At 39.9% G+C, this 22,479-nt stretch overlaps 1 protein-coding gene across 13 annotated transcripts; it reads right to left on the bottom strand.

Moving 5' to 3' along the window:
* Window positions 1-2,627: 2,627 nt before the first annotated feature.
* LOC126975391 (protein daughterless-like) lies at window positions 2,628-22,454 on the bottom strand. Of its 13 annotated transcripts, none has more exons than XM_050823279.1 (12): window positions 22,323-22,454; window positions 18,102-18,272; window positions 17,349-17,471; window positions 14,676-14,744; window positions 13,942-13,965; window positions 13,083-13,182; window positions 12,242-12,313; window positions 11,493-11,592; window positions 10,406-10,504; window positions 5,660-5,805; window positions 5,064-5,173; window positions 2,628-4,489 (listed from the first exon to the last, which is right to left on the bottom strand). In XM_050823279.1, the coding sequence occupies exons 1-12, from the start codon at window positions 22,398-22,400 to the stop codon at window positions 4,445-4,447; spliced, it is 1,137 nt and encodes a 378-aa protein (XP_050679236.1). In that variant the 5' UTR covers window positions 22,401-22,454; the 3' UTR covers window positions 2,628-4,444. The 13 variants fall into 13 exon arrangements, with proteins under 13 accessions (XP_050679236.1, XP_050679235.1, XP_050679234.1 ...); XM_050823278.1 differs by lacking the exon at window positions 22,323-22,454 and adding an exon at window positions 22,143-22,282; XM_050823277.1 differs by lacking the exon at window positions 22,323-22,454 and adding an exon at window positions 21,963-22,102.
* Between the last annotated feature and the right edge of the window lie 25 nt (window positions 22,455-22,479).

Raw genomic sequence — 22,479 nt, forward strand, 5'->3', positions numbered from 1 at the left:
GGGTATTCAGAAGAGTATGTAGCTGACGTCAATGGCATCGATGTCTTAATTGTTTCCTGGAAGAACAACAAAATTGTCAATCTGGCTTCCATTCCATTCGCTGGGCAAAAGCCTGAAACCGAAGTTCGAAGATGGGATAAACAAAATTCAAGATATGTCAACATAAAAAGACCCATTGTGGTTGGAGAGTACAATCGTCATATGGGTGGCGTCGACCTTCTTGACAGCATCATGGGCATCTATAAGATACGGTTGCGAAGCAAGCGATGGCATATGCGTCTTTTTTATCACTACTTGGACCTTACGATCTAAATCCAATGCATGTCTACTTTACAAAAGAGTTGCTAAATACAAAACCTTGAAGGGTCCGGCCGCTTACGATCAGGAGACTTTCGCCTCAATGTTGCGGTGACCCTTTGCAAAATGGGTATAAAGCCAAATTTGCTAAATCGGCGATCATTGGAGAGCGAGATTCAAGCTAAAAAGCACAAAGGACCTGCTCAACACGTGCCTCCAAAAGCTGTCCGCCAAGACCAAATTGGGCACTGGCCGCAATGGTCTGATAAAAAAATCAGATGCAAGTTTCCGACGTCTCTTGGATTTATGCACAATTTATGTGAAAAATGTGGAGTTGCCTTGTGCTACACTAAAACTAAGAATTGCTTTAGAAACTTCCACCTCTCGTAACATGTGCTGCTTTGTAATTTTTGATACATTCATTTGATGTTGCTTTGAGGCAACAATCCTATTTTTGTTTGTTTTTTCCAAATTTATGAGAAATAAAAAAAACCTGAAACACGTGTATTTTATTTTTTTCCAATTATTACAAAACAAATAAACACAAAAAAATTATAGGTCATGAGTTACAGAGGGTTAAAAGAAAAGGTATGTAAGCAAAACCTGATTAACTTTGTTTTGAAAAGTCGATTATCTGTAGAGGCTAAATTATTAAAGTTGACTTTCGTCTTATGATTCTGTAAGTGAATTAATTAATGAACTGAAAGATACCCTTTTAAGTAAGAAAGCTGCAGCCACAATTCAGCATAAATTACAAAGCATGAAACAAGTGGACAGATCTAGTTTAGATGATGGGAAAGAAATTACCGAATTATTTGTCGATTTCACAATCCGACGGTAATGAGCAATGCAATAATATTTTAAAACCTATTAATAAAAAACTATTGCTATTAAACAATTTGCAGATGGGTTGCGAAGTCGTAGAATGAGTACGATTATTTCAGCTAGAAATTATAATTCACTTAAGGATGCAATCCAGGCCGCTCAGGATGAGCACACATCAATGGCGTCAGCTTCGGGTGAAATATAAGGTACGTATAGGAATTCATTTAATTTTAATAATATGAAGCGAAATAACTATTTTAGAGGTCAGCGCGGACGCAATAATTTTAACGCTCACCGCGGACGGACTAGAGGTCATCGAGGGCAATGGGTACCACCAGCACCGCGTAGTCAAGGGCAATGGAATCCGCCCAACGGCCGTGGGCATTGGAAGCCCCCGCTTCCCGAGGAGGACATTGGAATAACCCCGCTCCCCGAGGACATTGGAATATCCCCGCTCCCCGAGGACAATCCCGTGGTCATCGGTATAGAGGTTACTCAAAATATTATAATAGTTCTGGAATTCAAGGGATAAATGTAATGTGCCAAAACATTGAATCAGAATTAATACCGAATCAGTTTTTTCGACTTTTATTTTTTCAAGCGATAGTAATTGTTATGTGGCAATAGATTCTAGCTCTTCGTATTGTAAATACCATCATTTTTAGTAGATACTGGAGCATCATTATCTGCGTGCAAATATAAGCATGTACAAAAAATTTATATTCCAAACCATACTCAAAATATTACCATACATGGTTTGGGTGGAAGAGTCCAGGCAATAGGATACGTTTATTTACCTATGGTCTATAGTCTATTTATCATAAGTTTTATGTTTTTGATAAAATAATTTATTAGAAAGTAAATTAAAGAGAAAACTAAGTTAAGATAATAATATTAAACCTGTAAGTTATAAAGTAAATGATATGATTTTAGTTAAAAATTAGGTGGGTAATAAGATTGAAGATATTTATTAAGGACCATATAAAGTTGTAAAAGATATGTCACCTAATGTAGAAATTGTGATTGAAAAGGGTACAGTTGATGTGGTGCATCAAAATAGAAAAAAACTTATATTTAAAATAATAATAGGATTTAACTATAAGCATTTAAAAAAATATACAATGTATTTTTTTTTATTTTATTAAGAAACCCTGATGTAGAGGTAAAATAAATTAGTGTCACAACACTATTATTATCGAATGTCACAGCACTATGCTGGACTATATATCGATAATTTAATATTTAATAAAACAATCTTACTTAAACATCGAGTGGTTTCATTTCTCCCGAACCATAACCTTACAATCCTGAGTCTTCCATCGCCGCCAGTACTTTTAGCTGCCATTTTAAATTCAATGAAAAACCAACCAGATTATTATAGAAAATATTAAAAGCATAATCCTTATAAGGAATAGATAAATGTAAAAATACCCCCTTTTCATACTTTATATTTCTACACGTTCATTCCAAATCCAGATGCGATAGAAACAAAATAAAACAAACTCTTAGCAAAATGAATGGCACATATATTTAATTATAATTATTTCATTTTATAATTACACTTTGTCGTTAAAGTTATTTGAACAGTGGTTTACCGACTCTATCATACAATGCGATCAAATAAAAGTCGAAAGCCTCTAAGCCTTTACATTATCTCCAGGATATGTAGAACAGAACATATATATAATAACTCCAGTGCCTCTAAGCTGAGCATGATTTCCAATAAATTATTCGTTTTCACCGACCGTACCTGGCGGACGGCGCGTACAGACAACAAAATCAATAATAATAGATAATAATAAAAAAAACTTAAAATTAACACTAAATGGAAGAAAAGACTCAACTAAACTAAGCGCTTGCGTCGCGTGATTATGTGGGCTTACAATCTAAGGAATACTAAAAAAATAAATTTTGAACTTTCCATTTTATTATTTCCGTTACGTCTCGCGCCGCCATCGCTCATTGGTCGAGCGTTGGACGCGACGCTGACAAACATGGCGGACTTCAATCAAACTTAACTCTATATAATACAGAATCATACGGACGGGCGGCGACACTGGCGCCTCTGTACCTCACACGTAGAGATCCACTAATTTGGTACAGAACCCAATGGCGGCGGCCCGACCTGCGCCCGTCACCAACGCAACCACGGAACCATGTTGAGCTTCGATTATATTTACACAATACGTCATATCGGCTCGATCTCATTCGATATATCAACAAAGCACACTAAATCGGCACAGTGCAAACAATCACTAATCAATAATAATCTCCAATTAAAACTCGTTTACAATCACGTGATCATTATATCGCTTCATGCACAACTCACGCCCTACTAAAGTAAGTACACAACTAAAACATCATTAATAGCTACCAGATGATTTATATAAATTATATACGCATTCGCGTAACACCTGTAAATGGGGTAAAATACATTAAAAAATTCACTGGAGTTCTTTTTAAAATAAAAAAAAACTATCTTAAGTACGTACTTAAGTTAGGAGCCGTAAAGCGAACTCATACAACATGTCATTTAAAAATTCGCAAAATATTATGTCATTTATAACCGCGCGTGTTAAACAACGTAAGTCATAAAATCAAATTCTAGTAAAATCCGGCATCCGTTACAAAATAATTCATAAACTCCGGAATCCGTTTTTGACAGTTTATTGTCAATATTCGGGCCAACTTAACGATTCGGGGATTAGTGTCGCCAACAAAAACGGACCCCGGACTACGCCCTACGCTTATGGCAGCGAACATTTTATATAGTAATTAAAAATATCGTTTTTTCCTTATATATTCCATATCAATTATTCTACATAACTCTAGGCTATATTACAATTTCATTCCGCCCCACAGGAGCGGACATCGCGCCTCCACTAAATATATCTATAACCTATATGATACACAGTTATATCTAGTAATGTTCTGGTAATCACTGCGCACTCACAGACCGCGCCCGGCTACCTATCACTGGCCACTGCTTGCTCAAGCCGTTTGTATAACCCAACTCAAATTATATGGAATGTTGTCTCGGTTGATTGTAAAAAAACAAACAAAAAGAAGGTAGAAAAGGAAGGAAGGATCTTCAATGAAGATGGCGACAGAAAACCAAATATGAGTTAATTTAAAACAGAAAATTGAGTATTTTGAAACAATTTTTGAAAGTAGAAAAATAGATGATTTAAAGTTATGTCGTTTGCAGCTTGATCCTTGTCGGTCCACGTGGGCCTCTTGTAACAGTGATAGGGGCGCCCTAGTGCCGGCTAGGGCCTCTGTGTGAGTGCGGATGTGCGTACATGTGTGTGTGGGCCCGTCGTTATTGAGGGCCTGTGGGGGGCTGGCCTGGCAACTGGCCCATGCCCTGCAACATAAACATATTATATGGTTATATAACATGCACATTACACCATAAACTTAGAGTATAAACAATATGGCAGCCCGACAATGCAAGGAGGACAAACGAGACTACCTGGTGTTAAGTGGTCATCGCTACTCACATTCTCTTGCAACAACAAAGAAATCACAGGAGCGTTGCCGGTTTTTAAGGAAGGTGTACGAGCTTTTTGTGATGGTACCCATGTAAAACACCGCACAAGAAAGCTTATTCACCAGATTTGTTGTGCGTGGAAAAAAGTGGGGATAATATCCTATGTATGTCGTGCGAAGGTGGAATTCGGCGGCAGGAATCAGGCGAAGCTTCGGAACACTCTCCGTAATGAATGCGGTAGAAGACACACAATGAAGCGACGACTCAATGTCATTTGCCACCACCATTCAAATACTAAGGATTGTTTATTATTCCAATTACTGAGGAGCTAGCTGCAAGCGTGGTCGATGGTATTCAAAATGTCAATCACAATCGGTTACAGAATCAATACATTCGCTTTTCTTTTCTATCTTATGTGTCTCTATACGCAAGTGGATGGGTCACGTACCGGCATGGGTTGGTAGTGCTGCAGTGGTGGCGCCAGTAACTTGGGCGCGTCTTCAGACTTCTCCTCCTCGCGCCGCTTGAGACACGCAGCTTTCGGGTTCAGGTTACGTTCTGGGAAAACACACACACACGCCACTATTACACATCAGTACAATATAATTATAAATAAGTGTTGGAAGACATTGTAAATAACTTTTAACTAGCTCTATAAGTAGCATCGATTTCAAAATAATCCCAACAATACTAATATTGTATATAGTTGCATAAACAAACCAAGACTATATCAAAGTTAAATGCGAGTCTAGATTCAACCATTATTACAATCTTATCTGCCAATAGAATCAACTTTGCTATTGATATTAGAGGGTTTTTTCTTAACACTCCAGTGTTAGGTTGTTTTCTGGATCTCTCGAAAGCTTTTGACCTGGTCTCTAACGACTGAGAGCGCTTTCGCACTACGTTCGATCCGTACCCATGAAAATAAGGTCCGGAGTGGTCGAACGAGATTCCGAGCTGCGTTCGAGCAGAGGCAAAGAGGTATTTTGTACGTATAGTACCAATTAGTTTTACTCAGGGAGTAGCAGCTACTTGACTGACCTCTGACTTGCTGCTCCAGCGTCATGATGACCTCGACGGCCATATTGAGGATGCCCAGTTTGGTCTGCGGCTTGTCACTCTTCAGATGCGTCATGCACATGCGGCCCAGCTCCTTGAGCGCCTCGTTGATGTCCCGTATTCGTATCCTGCAACACGGAGCGAGCATGTCACGAGCTGCCATTTGCTACACGCGCACACAACTTGCATTGTATTACTTTGTGTGCGCTATATATTGACTCCTACGTTTAAAGTGACATATATAATATATGTATGCGAGTATAGGGTTTTACTAAAGATGAAATAAATTCTATATTGTTCTTGAATTTAGTATCGTAAAAACTTCTATAGTAAATTTATTTGTTTTTACGTTGACACATTGCTATTTGACAAGAAATACCATATTGTATCAAGCTTTTCAATCAAATTATCGACAACCCGTTATGTACACAAACAAATTATTTATTAAGCTTTCTTCGTGGATTTACTAGATATATGAATCTGTTTTTATACGTACTACATCACATTGTATATTTTATTAAAAGTAGCGCAAAAAAGAATGCTGGGAGAGTTTCCTGCGCAGTGTATTCTCTCTCAGAGCGCCATGTTTCCTATACGGTGGTGGTGTTAGAAATGACATCAAAAGGAATTCCTTTCCGGAGAAAATAAATGCCTTTTTATTTTTATTATGGAATAGAAGCCTATACTTATTAGAATTTTTAATTGCGAAATGTGACATGTCGCTTTACACGTACATCATCAACATATAGTTGGGACACCGGACATCAATACACATTAAAATACAGTAAGCGGCTATAATCTCTCCTACCATAGGATAGATCTTCTCGTTTCGAGCTTTGCAGAGCGTTGCCACACAGGTCGTCGGTTTGTCGAGCGAAAGAGGAGGAATATATATAGCTGACTCATGTTTTTCGTAGTACTTTGTATAATACAAGGCAGGAGACAGTGAACGTTACTTATAGCAGCTTACTGTACAAAATAATATAAAAAAACCCGATACTATCACCCTCTTACCATTTCTAACAACTAAAATTAGTCATACATAGTGTAGAGCTCATTGTATCAACATACAATTGAAATGACATATCTTACAACAGATAATAAAAAACCAAGACAGCGAATTACAAAATGGCCGCCATGCAATTAGAAAAAAAAATTTTTTATATCGTATGTTTATATGATGATACAAATGGCTCATAATATATCTAACAGTATATACATCATCTGCACATGTATAAAGGATGCCATCGATTCGCGAGCGCACTTATAAAAAGCACAAATGTTACATGGAAACGGCACGTATTTATTTCTAAATTAAAACTTCTTAGTTTGGAGATATTTATGCGTGGCTCGCTCGTCGATAAGTGCCTTTATGTTATTGAGCTAACTGAGCATCGCGCGTTGCGACCACGCTCAATTAATTCCATTTTAATAATTCCTCTGAGTGACAGTACAATAATTATAAACTTAAATGTAAATTCATGGCAGCTGTTTTTTTTTGCATAAAAGTATAATTCACGCCCTATTAAACCTGACAGTTAATCTAATAGTTAAAGAAATAATGATTTTAATTTTTACAACTGAAACATTTATATAACGACAGTTGCCACGTAATCATGACGGTAGTATCAACAGTATCCTAACACTATTATATCTGTTAAATGAATTAAATCTTATTAAACTACAAGAAGGAACCTCCAAACCAGCACTACACAATATACCTTTCCCTCGCGTTGTTGGCCTGCCGTCTCTCTTTCTCCCGCAACGCCTTCGCCTGGGGGTCCAGTTCATCATCACCTTCATCCGCTGATGAGCAACTAGCGCATAACACATCACATTTACTTACTCAGCAACACCTATTCACCCTCAAACAATACTTTACCAGAGTATTTCTAGTTATTTTTTCCTCAAATGTTTACTAAACAACAGCAGTCTACAATTATTTAGATTATTTAAAAAATCTAAATTTTATACAGCGTCGATCTACAATAGCGACCTTAAATGAACGCACAGGTAGGGCTACTTACTTAATCGTAATCATAAAAAAACAAAATTCTCCTAAATTAATAATTTTTCCACAAAAATCATTTAGGAACATCCTGTAAGTAATCTAGCAGCCGCGCGCTAGCGTAAGAACTGACATCTACTTGTCCCACGCAGCGCCACAGCCGTCCAGAACTAGTAGGTAAGTAGCGCACGTGCAAGAGTGATAAAATTTTGTTTTTGAAATTATAATTAATAGTTTTATTTGAAAATTTCATTACTTTAAGATTTTTTTACAACTCGTCACAGTGAAACATAAGATGTTAAGTCTCATTTGCCCAGTAATTTCACTAGCTACGGAGCCCTTCAGACCGAAGCAATAGGCGCCGTTGTGGTACTCATAATCTAGCCGTCATCCTGTGCAAAGGAGCCTCCCACTGGCACTGGCATTTACGAATGAATGAACACACGGGTGTTATACGGCTGTGTTCATTTAATGTCGCCATTGCAGCGTCACGCTGTACGTCTAATTCAATAATTGAATTATTGACAAAGCTGTCAATATTTATTCAAAAAGTGCCCGTGAGTCTTTCTCAGCAAAGCTCAACTTTTCGTGAGTGGACGTTATTGTAATTTTATTTATAAATTGTACATCTCGTGTACTTTTTGAAATTAGCTAAGTGATCACCTCCGATATGACTTCGGCTAGTTTACTCATTTCCTGTGCATCGAAATAGCGTGATTATAAATCGAAAATTACGATAGTATAACAACTGTCGCTAGTCACTATGTTTACCTGTGACGGGTAGACCGCGCGAGAGAGAGCTCGTCCAATTTATTCTGATGTTAACTGTGGTCGCGTAGCAGACAGAATCAGAACAGTCGCGCTCATACAGGGCCGTTAAGGTCAATGACCGATATTCTTTCTGCTTCGTGACCACACTAACTAAAAGCTCTACAATACAGCGAGACAACCCCCAGCGTATTAGTAATGATGCAACCACACTATACAGAATGAATTCAAAAGGATCTCCAAATTGTATTATGCATATCGAACACATTTTTATAAGTTTTTCCTGTTAAATTTACAACATAAATTGATAAAAGCCCAATTGTAAGAATAAATTGGTTTTGTCGCTTTCATCAAATAAACAACTTTTTGTTTCATGATGGGTCGAAATTTTGAAAAAAAAACAGTTAATTATGAAATTATTTCTATGTTATTCCTATGATAATCACAAGTATTATTTTGAGCTACAAATTGTTAGTGAAGAATAAAATATAGCACAATTATTTATAAATTATTAATTGAACAGTATTATATATTATTTTCCTATTATTAAAATGAGTATTAATGACTCCGTCAGCTTCAATACGTTATCACTATTATCATAAACCAATAAGGTTTCTTTTTAGTTTGACACAAACGTTTGACTTGCCATGAACTTACAAATATAACCCTTAAAGCTAGACACAATGTTAATATGATATTATAACAAAATTACTCTCTATTACACTGCCACTCAAGGATTTGTTAGAAATGGTGAGAAAGCGCTGAAAGTCAAAGTAACATGGTGTTAATAATCACATGAAATAAGTAGGTATGAGACAATTTAAAGACATAATTGGAGGTAGTTCCTGAAAAAGGTTCCAAACCACATACACCACATTTTAAGGAATTCTAGTTTAAAGTTTAATAAATATTAGTGTATTCCATACATGTGGGTTGGGCTACTAAGTCATGATGTCATTAAGAGAGTGACAGTAGGGCTGCCATTTTTTGTCAGTCCGTTAATATGAATCACGTGACCAGTTTTGTGTTCTTAACCCGCCGCTTAAACGATTGTGGTTTAGAACGTTTTTCTGGAATTACGTCCGATTATCAGATAGATTAATGTTTTAAAAATTTGTTATTGAACCAAAATATATTAAATTGTCACATATAAATAAAGATTATAAGAAATATTTAGCAACTTTGTTTATGTCATAATTTTGTATGTTATTTTCATTAGTGTGTATGTAGCGATGTTTTTCGCACCTGTTACCCTGATGGCGCTCTCTTTCACGCGCACTTTGTGTGTTTAAGTGTGTGTCAGCATTAGTCAGTATTATTAGTATGTCAGTACGTGTGTACATTAGATCGTATGTATTATATTTGGTCGATTTATAGACGTTGTTCTGTAGATAATAAAAAAATACTGTTTTATAGGAATTTGCCAATAATATTTCAAAACATCAATAATTATTTCGTAAAAAACGCTCCCGGTTGTTATAGTGAAATTGTTTCACAGAGGAACTGTCAAATCGTGCGTCACTAAATTCTCTCATAGAAAATGTGTCCATACAAAACAAATATTGAAAATAAAAATAATTATGGGTCCCAAATCGAAATAAAAACTATCCTATCTCTCAATTTGGACTAAACTGCAGTCCATGAAGTAAAATCCATTCATTAGTTTAGGAGTCCATCGCGTTCAAACAACGTGACACGTAATTTATATATATTTAAAGATACACCGACATCTCTCCCAAATTGTCTGCCTGGCGACGCTCTTTCTTTCTCTTTATGTTTGTGTGTGTCAGTATGTCTGTCTTCTTTTATTGACCTAAGTCAGAATGAGAAAAAACACTCTTTAGCGGCTGTTTTAAGTTAGCGGACCATTATGAATAAGGGGGTATAAGTGTATATCAGCAGTAGAGCATGTGTATGTCAGTACGTGTGCACGTTAGATAGTAAGTAGCGACCTCTCTCGCACGTTGTTGGCCTGGCGACGCTCTCTCTCGCGCGCGGCCTTGGCGTCGGGGTCCAGTTCATCCTCGTCGGCGGAGGAGCAACTGTTCAAACAACACGACACAACACACAATGTTACTTTATGTTCGTTATAATTTATAGCGTCAATTAGACTTTTCTCTCTACCGGGCTGACAACTTCCATCCTGCTTTGGTCGATAATCTATTCATTAATAAAACAGGATGAGTGTCTGACTGCCAATCAACAAGTTCGGGTGTTTCAAATGCTATTAAAGTTTACTTGGTTTGAAATATCTTGAAAATAAACAAGGCAAGAGCCGCATTGAATATTTACAATTATTAATTTAATTTCAGCCTCAAATTACAAAAATAACTCGCTCGGCAGCGCATGCCAATAACTGTCAAGTGATCACCTATCAACAGTGATGGAATTTACATAACTATCCATACCATGTACCATATCTTAGACTGGCTAAGGAGGGAACTGGTATACATTTAAAGGATTACTTCAACGGGTAAAAACCTTAGTGATACGAGGTCGCACCAAAAAGTCTGTGAACACACCAGGAGTGTGCTGAACTTCTAGGAGTTGGGCTGGTTGGAATGACTGGTCAACACTGCACGCAAAATGGCCTCAACTAGGAAGTCTAATCATTTTTTTTTATGATAAGGGACGAGACGAGCAGGACGTTCAGCTGATGCTAATTGATACGCCCTGCCTATTACAATGCAGTGCCGCTCAGGATTCTTGAAAAACTCAAAATTCTGAGCGGCACTACAATTGCGCTCGTCACCTTGAGACATAAGATGTTCAGTCTCATTTGCCCAGTAATTTCACTAGCTACGGCGCCCTTCAAACCGAAACACAGTAATGCTTACACATTACTGCTTCACGGCAGAAATAGGCGCCGTTGTGGTACTCATAATCTAGCCGGCATCGTGTGCAAAGGAACCTCCCACTGGTAAATAATCTCTCCCTCCCACTAGTAATCGCGGAAAAAGGAGCCACTCTGTACTGGCTTCAGGCTCGTGGCACGGCCTTGTACAACAGTACTCTAACCATCATAAATTAACAACTCACTATCTCCGCGAACGTTTATTTGAGTTTCCCTTGTGGAGGTCAGATCCTGATGACGAGGGCTTCGACTCCGCGACTGACTCGGGGGGCTCTTTGCGTTTCTCTGAAACATACAACAAACAATTTCAATAATAAATAAATAAAAAACAATACGTGCTAGTGGTTAAAGTGCTGTGCACTATTCAACAATATAAATAAGTATTTTATATAAATAGATGGCGGCTTAACAGATTTGAGACTAGACCATCTAATGTGGGCCTCACTATCTGCCCATTATACTGTCAATATTATGACAACTATACAGCAATATGGTGGCACTGCGCAAGGAAACGGTTCTGTGCGCAAAATAGACATAAAAATTTAATAAATCCAAAATTCATTGATAATGTTGGACTTTCACCTGCGCCTGTCGGGTTCCGTCCGAGTCACGCATCTATCGTAAATCTTGGTACTTATGTCTTGTTCAATTCGCAGATGTGGCTCCATCTACGGCATCTACTTTACAGATGATAACCAGATCAACCCCAATAATTGCATTTTAAGAAATTTGACAAATTTATATAATAATCTTTTCCCGGGTAATGTATAATTCCGATCACCGTTTCACACACGTGGGCACATTCCCTCTGACTTATTTCAACCATACCATTATAAAGAGTGGGCGCCAGTAATAGGGATCACATCGGATTTGGTGGTGTATATGCAGGTCATTGTCACATATGTCATGATCGCACTCTGTAAGCGGTACGTACTTGTATTGGGCACCAGATGGCGCTCCATCTTGACGGGTTCGGGCTGCAGGTGTGCCAGTCCCACGCGACTCGCTGGAAATGTACACAAATATATTAATACTAGCAGTAGTTACCGACGTTCAGTAAGTGATCTTAAATCAATCTTGAACAATACACAATACTTTAGCTCACGCCGCGAACATAACCTAAGTGTATAGTCATTATGGAAGCTCTAGTTGTCATTTATCCTATATAAACACACGATATTTAAGGATTCACTCTTTAAACAGCACGGTATGGAAATAATATGATTAGTAGTTTACTCGATAGAAAAAAAAAATATATTTCAAATTATATTTATAAAATAAAACGTATCCTTTGTTCAGCTTGTGTTGTAAATACTTATATTTATTATACAGGAAAGCATTCAGTACCACAGCTTTCAACATTTGGTCCGCCATTATGTGTGACAAGTTCATTCCTGTTTGGATTGCGTTCGAAGTGATATAGTATTATTAATCTGTTACTGCTAGTTTTCTTGTTGATGTTTTCTATTATTGTGAGTAGTTGTGAAATTTAATTATGAAATCATGGCCTGGGTGCTCAAGAAACCCTTTAAAAATATCAATTACCCACGCAAAAAGCGTCAAAATTGTGTGGATCACATCATACAAAAGAAAACAACATGATTGATACAATATATAGTTTTGTCATAAATAATCGGACTCCTCCGACTTAATTTTATTATTTGGAGAGGGTATCCAAAATTTGTATATAATTTATTCAAATAAAAATGTTTCGATGCCCTGAAACTTTGTTTACATTCTTTATCTCGTCTCGTTGGCCATACTAGTATACATACCTGGCGGCTGATGCACATCCTGGGGGTAGAGGTCGGGCGCCTCGGCATGGTTCCGCAGCACGTTGATGGCGTCATCTAGCCGCTCCTCCATCCGCGCGCCCTGACACACACACACACACACATAACAATATTATACTTATATAAGATGACGGTTACGATCAACTATAAAAACCGCAAAGCTCTGAGCAGCATCGCAATTGCGCTCGTCACTGTGAGACATTAGATGTTAAGTCCTAAGACGACTACAAACCGAACCAACAAAGTGCATGCACATAACTGCTTTACGTCTGAAAACAGTGCTGCTGTTGTACTAGCATCCAGTGCAAAGACGGCTCCTACTGGTTGTATGACTTCTCATGACACTCTTGTCTTCCTCATCGCACTCTCGTGTGGCTCGCGCGTATAAAACCACCTTATGATAGATATCACACTTGTTTCATAAGGAACTGTTGTAGAAAATAGCTGACGAACACTTTTAATTCAGGAATACTTCGAGACCTAAGCTAATACAATACTTAGTACTATTTAATTAAAATTTATTTATAATAGTTAAGTGACATGTTACTATAGAACATCTACTGAATCTCTTAAACTACAATTAATAACTACAACTGAATATCGACCTAGAAAAGATATTACGTTAAATCTATAGAACTCACTTTAAACCACTTTTGAGGGTAGATGGAAAAATGGACAGCAATGGAGTATTTCATTTTTAATAAAGTATGAAATTGTAGTATCCAAAAACTAAGGTACATGTCCGTGTTTCCATCCATCTCAATTTATTCAATAAAAATACAAAAGAAAAGCAATTCATGCCACATCTACGCAAATCTCTCATGCAATTTTTTGTACTTACAAATTTTTCACTCGCAACCGTTTTCTGCATAGAATTTTGTTCGATTTTAATATATAAACAAAAAACCCACAAAGATGTATTATGTTTGTCTATGAAATCCAGAGGGAAATATAATGTTACAGAGCGGTAATTAATAAAGGTAAATATTTCAAAATATATCAACAATGATAATGCGTCTTTATCATATATACAATAGGCCTTTTTGATAAACAATTTGTAATCAATTTACTTTCAGTGTATTATTTATAGTAATGTTTTTATAGAAGAGAGTTCACCGGATAGCAAGTGAATATAACATAATTAATATTATAATTGTTATAATGATATCACAAAATTAAAAGAGAATGCTCGCGCGTTACTCGAAAGCATTCTAATTGGGACGCATTTTGACAGCCAGTAAACGCAAGTGACAAAAACTAGTTGCCTAGAATGAAGAACCTTTTTTTAGTATACTAGTGTTATTCCACCGTTTGATTATTCTTTTTCTTTCCACAATTCTGTTTTTTTTATTATTCATTATTTATATTACATATTCTTGTATAGAATTATTATAACATGGCTAGTAGTTTAATGATAATTCTGTACAACTTTGAAATTTTTAGTTGTTTGCTATATTTACAGTAAACATTAGCAAAAGTATCGAAGATGCGTTGCTGGTGGACCAGGACTCATCTCTCAGGAGAGGTGGTCATAATCGATGTGTGTCGCGTGTAATAAGTGAGTGTGGTACATACCCCGACGTCACTGTGCTCCCTGAGGAAGACCATGGCCTCGTCGAGCTGCCTCTGCTCGGCCGGCGCGCCCTATCACACGTTACACTTATTGCAGGAGCTAGTCGCCTTTACAGAACGGGAACTACATCCGGAGGAACGTACGTCACAAAACAGTGTCCCAGCTCAAGTTGGGCTTGGCGCGTACAATGGTTTCAATATTCGTACAATTACTATTATACTTGCATCACAACAAAGAAATGGCTAAAACAACGGCATCAATTGTCCCATTGTGGAGATATATCATGAACCACAGAGACAGCCATATCAAGAACCAAGCAACCAGAATACCATGAAAAAAGCATCGAGGAACTTTATGATAAAAACCGGGACTGGTGACCTGATCTTCTACGGGACAGTTTTAGGTCCGAACACTTTGTTTGTCACAAGCGAAATTAGTTTCACGTAGTAACTGCTAGAGGCGCTGTTCAGTTTATCACAGGAACATATTTGACGTAGTACAAATTTTCTCCTCTTGATATAATTATAGAAATTCTCAACAAGAACATCCCTCAATCTCTCCTCAGAGTGTATCGGGAGGCAGGAGTTAATTGTTCGTCTAATTATCACACGTATGTTTTTTTTGTCTTTGCACCATGGGCCTCCTCTTAAATATTGCTGATGCAAGTAAAAAATGATAGATAAAAAGTCAAAGTTGAAAAACCTATACAGGTTTAAAACACATTCCAAGCAGTACGCATATTTATAAAAAAAGGGAGTTTCCTCAAACATTAACAAATAACAGACCTTATTTATATACAATACCCTTTTTGTTGCCCTATATAAAATGATATAACAAAAGTCCAGAAAAAGATTTTTTAATATACTGTTACTACAAAATCAATCAAACACAAAAGATAAGTCTCACAAAATACCACAACACAACTAAAGCTAACTAAACTCAACTCTAAAGGCAACTAGCTCCAAGCTAACACACAGAAAAAAAAATACACAAAAAAAACAAACAAAATAAAAATAACATTAATTATATTACTGAGCTACAAATACATACTATGTAATAATTACGATCATACAGCATGTGTTAAAATAGCTAGAGACTATAAAATATCACATAGAACATGAGTTTGTCGTAGTTAAGAGTACATATGTACATACATTTATCACAAAAGCTAAAAACCTCTTCCGGGTATATACCTAAAAATTTGCTATAATATACACCGTTTATAGTTATTTATGCAACTGATGTTTAATGTTTAATTTACGGTGGCGTGACAATAGTATCACATGATTGTTTTAATACCTAATTATCAACAGTTGCATACAAGACTATCTACACCTATAATATGAATCCTCTATAAAATATTCTCAAACAATTAGCTTACTGCTAACATTAAAAAAGCCAGTCCTAGTAACCATAATATCATCCAAAGGAGTGTTATTATGAAAACGGATGATATAATGGTGTACTGAATTTCATTACAACACTCGTTTCGATGATGTAATGGTTATTAGGACATTGGGTGTTTTAATATTGGCAATAAGCTAACTGAATGAATGTTTTAGAATCTCTAATAGAGGATTTAAGGCGTGGGTATAGATTAACCCCCTTATTCATAATGGTCCGCTAACTTTAAACAGCCGCTTAGGAGTGTTTTATCTCATTCTGACTTAGGTCAATAGAAGAAGACAGAGTGAGAATTAGCAATGCTTTAAGTTAGCAGACTATTATGAATAAGGGGGAAAGTATATTATAGGATATATTCAGGTATATTGCTTAAGAGGATATACGAGTTACCGGGTTCCCTGATGGTAATATATCACCACCGCTTACAGCCTCTTTCAACTCCAGAGTAATGCCTATAGGAGCGCTGGTCGCATGAACTTGAAACACAGCACGAGAAAGTACATTCCATAGCTTTGTTGTTCGTGGAGAAGAGTGTACGACGCATTCAGATGGTGACGATGATATTGTGTTGAGATAAGGGTTGTACTCAATGACTACTACCTCAATATTAAAATTAATTAATGATAGAAATATCATGTTCATAGCCTTAAATGAATAACGCGTCGTTAACGTACACATGGGGCAAAATGATGTGTATATGGCGAAAAGAGATAAACTACCCAGCTTGTTGCTTACTGATGCATAATTTTCTAGACGAGACGAAAATGCAGTGCCGCTCAGTGTTCTTGAAAAACCTAAAAAATTCTGAGCGGCACTACAATTGCGCTCGTTGCCTCGAGACATCAGATGTTAACTCTCATTTGCCCAGTAATTTCACTAGTTACTGCGCCCTTCAGACCGAAACGCAATAATGTTTACCCATTATTGTTTCACGGCAGAAATAGGCGCCGTTGTGGTACCCATAATCTAGCCGGCATCCTGTGCAAAGGAGCTATATGCGACTGAAGACGGATATCCCTATTTCTATACCCATGTAATAAGTCTTAAACGCGTTATTACTTAAAAGAAAAAAAAAAGAAAATTAGTAAACATACGTCATGCTGTCAATCCCAAAATAATTTATACATAGTACTTATTTACATGAACAAAATGTGTATATAATAATATAAGTACTAAAATGCTTAGGTACCACAGCTAGTTAATAGGCACTCTCAAAATAATTAACCAGTCTCCAAGCGCCTGCGTGTGGGTGCGTATTGCCACAAACTCACCATGACTGGGGGTGGAAATACTCCGACGTGGTGTCCGTTTGGCAACACTGCGTTGGTGAGCTGAGCGTGCGGCGTCGATGCACTGGGCGGTGATGATACTCCTGACGATACCCAGTTTGCTTGCTGCAACATTCACGAGGATACCATCAGTAGGGTATTAGATTTCAGCAAATACTGACAAGCGGGATGCTTAATTGTATAAAAACTCTTTTTAACTAACACATATAGCCTGAAATTACACCATGTTTAAATGCCGTCAACTATTCCAACTAGAAAACATCCTACTAGTCCTACTAATATTATAAACGCGAAAGTTTGTGAGAATGTATAGATGTATGTTTGTTACTCTTTCACGCAAAAACTACTGAATGGATTTTGGTTAAAGTTTACAAAAATATAGCTTACACATCAGAATAACACATAGGCTATAATTTATAAGGATATAGTGTGAATTATCCAAAATAATACGATAAGTGTCCGTAAGTGGGAACTTTCTAGATCTACTGAACCGGTCTTGTAAATACATAGCCACATTTTTTTGTGTCATAGGCAAAATTTTACTAACCCAAAAAATTAAAAATGCTTTTTCCTGTAAGTTGGATTGAAAAAAAAAGTCGGAGAAAAAACGGCCGACCACAAAAAAAAAATTATTTTAGTATATTTAGTTGCAATTCCTATTAATGTATGTGCAAAATGATAGCTAGTAGTAGCGACAACCACGGTAGCCGACCTTGTACAGATTGAAGAGATTACCTGTCCGTTATGATGAGCGTGGTGCGGATGATGCGGCGAATGCTTGAGCGGGGGGTAGAGCCTTGCGTGCAGGGGAGGGGGGGAGTGGACAGGCGTGGAGGGCGACGAGCCGTACGAGGAGAGACTTGCCCCTTCACCGCCAGCCGCTGAGTTCGCTGCCCCGGCGTACATCTGATCAGTCCATAAGAAACATTAAAAATAAACATTTTTTTTTATTGCAGAAAATCTTATTACTTCTAAACCGTTCCAGTTCAATAACCGTTTATAAAAATTTCGATGCAAATCAAACATCAATAATTCATTAACCAATGATTTTTTAGTTGAACTTTTATAAGAAGTGAAACTCATCGCATCATATCATCCAAAACATTTTCTAGAATATTTATACAATCTTAGACTTATAGTAAGTTCAAAAAAGTGCAATAGTTTTGGCCACGGAATAGAAAATACAAGTATAAGTGTTCTATGGGAAAAAGACATTTGTAAATTAAAATTGCAATTGCAATACACAGATTATTCAATGTTATAAATTAACTACAATATATCTAAATAACAATCTCCTAACTGTGCATGGGCGAAAACAGATAGTGAAAAAGCTGAAGGCTTTGCTTCTTACATAGCAGAAGTATTTCGACCTAACGATGCCATCGCTGAAAACGACGAAAGCGAACAGGACGAGATACTAAGCCAGGACCTTCAAATGACGCTTCCCTTAAGACCGACATCCCCCAGAGAAGTTGTACGTACGATTAAGTCCCTGCATTCTAAAAAGGCCCCAGGCTACGACCTGATCACGCCGAAGCTACTCAAAGAACTGCCAAATAAAACAATCACATTCCTAGCCTGCCTGTTCAATGCAATTTTAAGAACGCAACACTTCCCCGCACCTTGGAAGGTGTCTCAGATTGTTATGGTTCACAAGCCCGGCAAACCCGCTCAAGATATAACATCTTACCGCCCCATCAGCCTAACCCCTGTGCTGTCGAAACTCTGGGAGAGAATATTTCTTATTCGCTTGAAATCCCAAATAGATGAATGCAACATCATTCCATTGCATCAATTTGGATTTAGAAAAGCGCAATCCACGATAGAACAAGTACACCGAGTTCACGACGTAATACGACAGTGCTTTGAAAACAAACAATATTGTTCGGCAGCCTTCTTGGATGTACAGCAAGCCTTTGACCGCGTCTGGCATAAGGGCCTACTTTGCAAAGTGAAACAAATGCAACCCCACTCTTTCTTCAACATTTTAGCCTCGTACCTAGCCGAAAGAATATTCCAGGTTAAGCATGGTGAAGCCAGATCAGGTTTTTACAACATTGACGCTGGTGTACCGCAGTGTTCAGTGATTGGCCCTACTCTTTATAACATATATACTAGTGACCTGCCCACATCAGATAATGTGAATGTCGCTACTTATGCGGATGACATCGCCTACCTTTCCTCCCAGGAATCAGCTGAATCAGCCAGTTACCAGCTGCAGCAGGTTCTTAATCGCACATTCCAGTGGTTAGCAAAATGGCGCATTAAAGCCAGCGCCCAAAAATCCCATCACATCACCTTCAGCTTGAGAAGAGGAATCTGCCCTCCAGTACAACTAGGCAATGATGTCTTGCCACACTGTGATTGTATTAAGTACCTAGGGTTCCACTTGGACCGCCGTCTCACTTGGAAGTCCCATATAATACATAAACGAAATGAAGTCAACCTTAAGTTCAAGAATATGTACTGGCTAATGGGACGGAATTCAATTCTCTCCATAGAAAACAAATTACTTCTATATAATGCAGTCGTCAAGCCTATTTGGACCTATGGCATTCAACTATGGGGAACTGCCAGTGACAGCAACATAATATGTCTTCAAAGAGCACAAAACGGTATCTTGCGGACAGTAGTAAATGCACCCTGGTTTGCTCGCAACGACGAGATACATAAATATCTGGACATGCCCACTATAAAGGAGGAAATAAAAAAACATTCCAGACGCTACGCCGAACGCCTAGCCACTCACCCAAATCCGTTGGCTACTAAACTGCTCGAGTCCTCTCAAGCCATGAGAAGACTAAAACGAAAGCAAGTCTCATTAGAATAAGGGCTGGTTGAGGCGATGGCCTCCAAAACCCAAATCGTTTAACCAAACTCTACGGAACTGATTATAGTCGTTACCGACTGATGGCAGTTAATAATAATAAAAAAAAAATATATACAATTTATATGTTATGTTGGCGAAATATTTTTATATTGCTGCTCAAAATTAAATCTTATTGTAACTAGTGAAGTTTATATATTAAAATGCCAAAATCAATAAACACTATACTGTACATCAAATTCGAAAAACAGGTTTGGCCACTCAACGCTGACAAAACACTACCCAGATTTCTATATATTTACAGCGTTTTTTTAAGGTGAATACGCTAGAGAGTGAGGTAACCAAATTATTTTACAATAAGCACACATATATTCTTTCAAAGAGATGTCATATTCGCATGCAATTATCTAATTCTCTCATAATAGTAAAATGGTTCAAATATATTTCGTTACAATCGAGACGTCATGGCACAGAACGTAGCTAACCACGACTGAGACAATGTTGCGGGCCTCCGCATACTTGTGGCACACTCACGATAAGCTGCCTAGCACTTCCACTTTGTATTTAATTTTTTCCATTGACGTACAATAAACAACCTGACTTGCAATCACGCTTAAAAATTTCGCCTCCCCGCCCGCGCCTGCACTCGCGCCCGCACCTATTAGTTGTGGACACAAGATGGTACTCACGGGCTGCATGGTGGGTTTGGCGACGAGCATGGGGTCTGTGGGCGAGTGGACGGGCGCGGCCGCTCGGAACGACGACATGGGCGGCAGGGGCAGCTCCGCCCCGCCCGCCGCGCTCGCCTCCCCGCCCGCGCCTGCACTCGCGCCCGCACCTATTAGTTGTGGACACAAGATGGTACTCACGGGCTGCATGGTGGGTTTGGCGACGAGCATGGGGTCTGTGGGCGAGTGGACGGGCGCGGCCGCTCGGAACGACGACATGGGCGGCAGGGGCAGCTCCGCCCCGCCCGCCGCGCTCGCCTCCCCGCCCGCGCCTGCACTCGCGCCCGCACCTATTAGTTGTGGACACAAGATGGTACTCACGGGCTGCATGGTGGGTTTGGCGACGAGCATGGGGTCTGTGGGCGAGTGGACGGGCGCGGCCGCTCGGAACGACGACATGGGCGGCAGGGGCAGCTCCGCCCCGCCCGCCGCGCTCGCCTCCCCGCCCGCGCCTGCACTCGCGCCCGCACCTATTAGTTGTGGACACAAGATGGTACTCACGGGCTGCATGGTGGGTTTGGCGACGAGCATGGGGTCTGTGGGCGAGTGGACGGGCGCGGCCGCTCGGAACGACGACATGGGCGGCAGGGGCAGCTCCGCCCCGCCCGCCGCGCTCGCCTCCCCGCCCGCGCCTGCACTCGCGCCCGCACCTATTAGTTGTGGACACAAGATGGTACTCACGGGCTGCATGGTGGGTTTGGCGACGAGCATGGGGTCTGTGGGCGAGTGGACGGGCGCGGCCGCTCGGAACGACGACATGGGCGGCAGGGGCAGCTCCGCCCCGCCCGCCGCGCTCGCCTCCCCGCCCGCGCCTGCACTCGCGCCCGCACCTATTAGTTGTGGACACAAGATGGTACTCACGGGCTGCATGGTGGGTTTGGCGACGAGCATGGGGTCTGTGGGCGAGTGGACGGGCGCGGCCGCTCGGAACGACGACATGGGCGGCAGGGGCAGCTCCGCCCCGCCCGCCGCGCTCGCCTCCCCGCCCGCGCCTGCACTCGCGCCCGCACCTATTAGTTGTGGACACAAGATGGTACTCACGGGCTGCATGGTGGGTTTGGCGACGAGCATGGGGTCTGTGGGCGAGTGGACGGGCGCGGCCGCTCGGAACGACGACATGGGCGGCAGGGGCAGCTCCGCCCCGCCCGCCGCGCTCGCCTCCCCGCCCGCGCCTGCACTCGCGCCCGCACCTATTAGTTGTGGACACAAGATGGTACTCACGGGCTGCATGGTGGGTTTGGCGACGAGCATGGGGTCTGTGGGCGAGTGGACGGGCGCGGCCGCTCGGAACGACGACATGGGCGGCAGGGGCAGCTCCGCCCCGCCCGCCGCGCTCGCCTCCCCGCCCGCGCCTGCACTCGCGCCCGCACCTATTAGTTGTGGACACAAGATGGTACTCACGGGCTGCATGGTGGGTTTGGCGACGAGCATGGGGTCTGTGGGCGAGTGGACGGGCGCGGCCGCTCGGAACGACGACATGGGCGGCAGGGGCAGCTCCGCCCCGCCCGCCGCGCTCGCCTCCCCGCCCGCGCCTGCACTCGCGCCCGCACCTATTAGT

The sequence above is a fragment of the Leptidea sinapis genome, chromosome 35 (assembly GCF_905404315.1).
Source record: "Leptidea sinapis chromosome 35, ilLepSina1.1, whole genome shotgun sequence".
NCBI classification, from domain to species: domain Eukaryota; kingdom Metazoa; phylum Arthropoda; class Insecta; order Lepidoptera; family Pieridae; genus Leptidea; species Leptidea sinapis.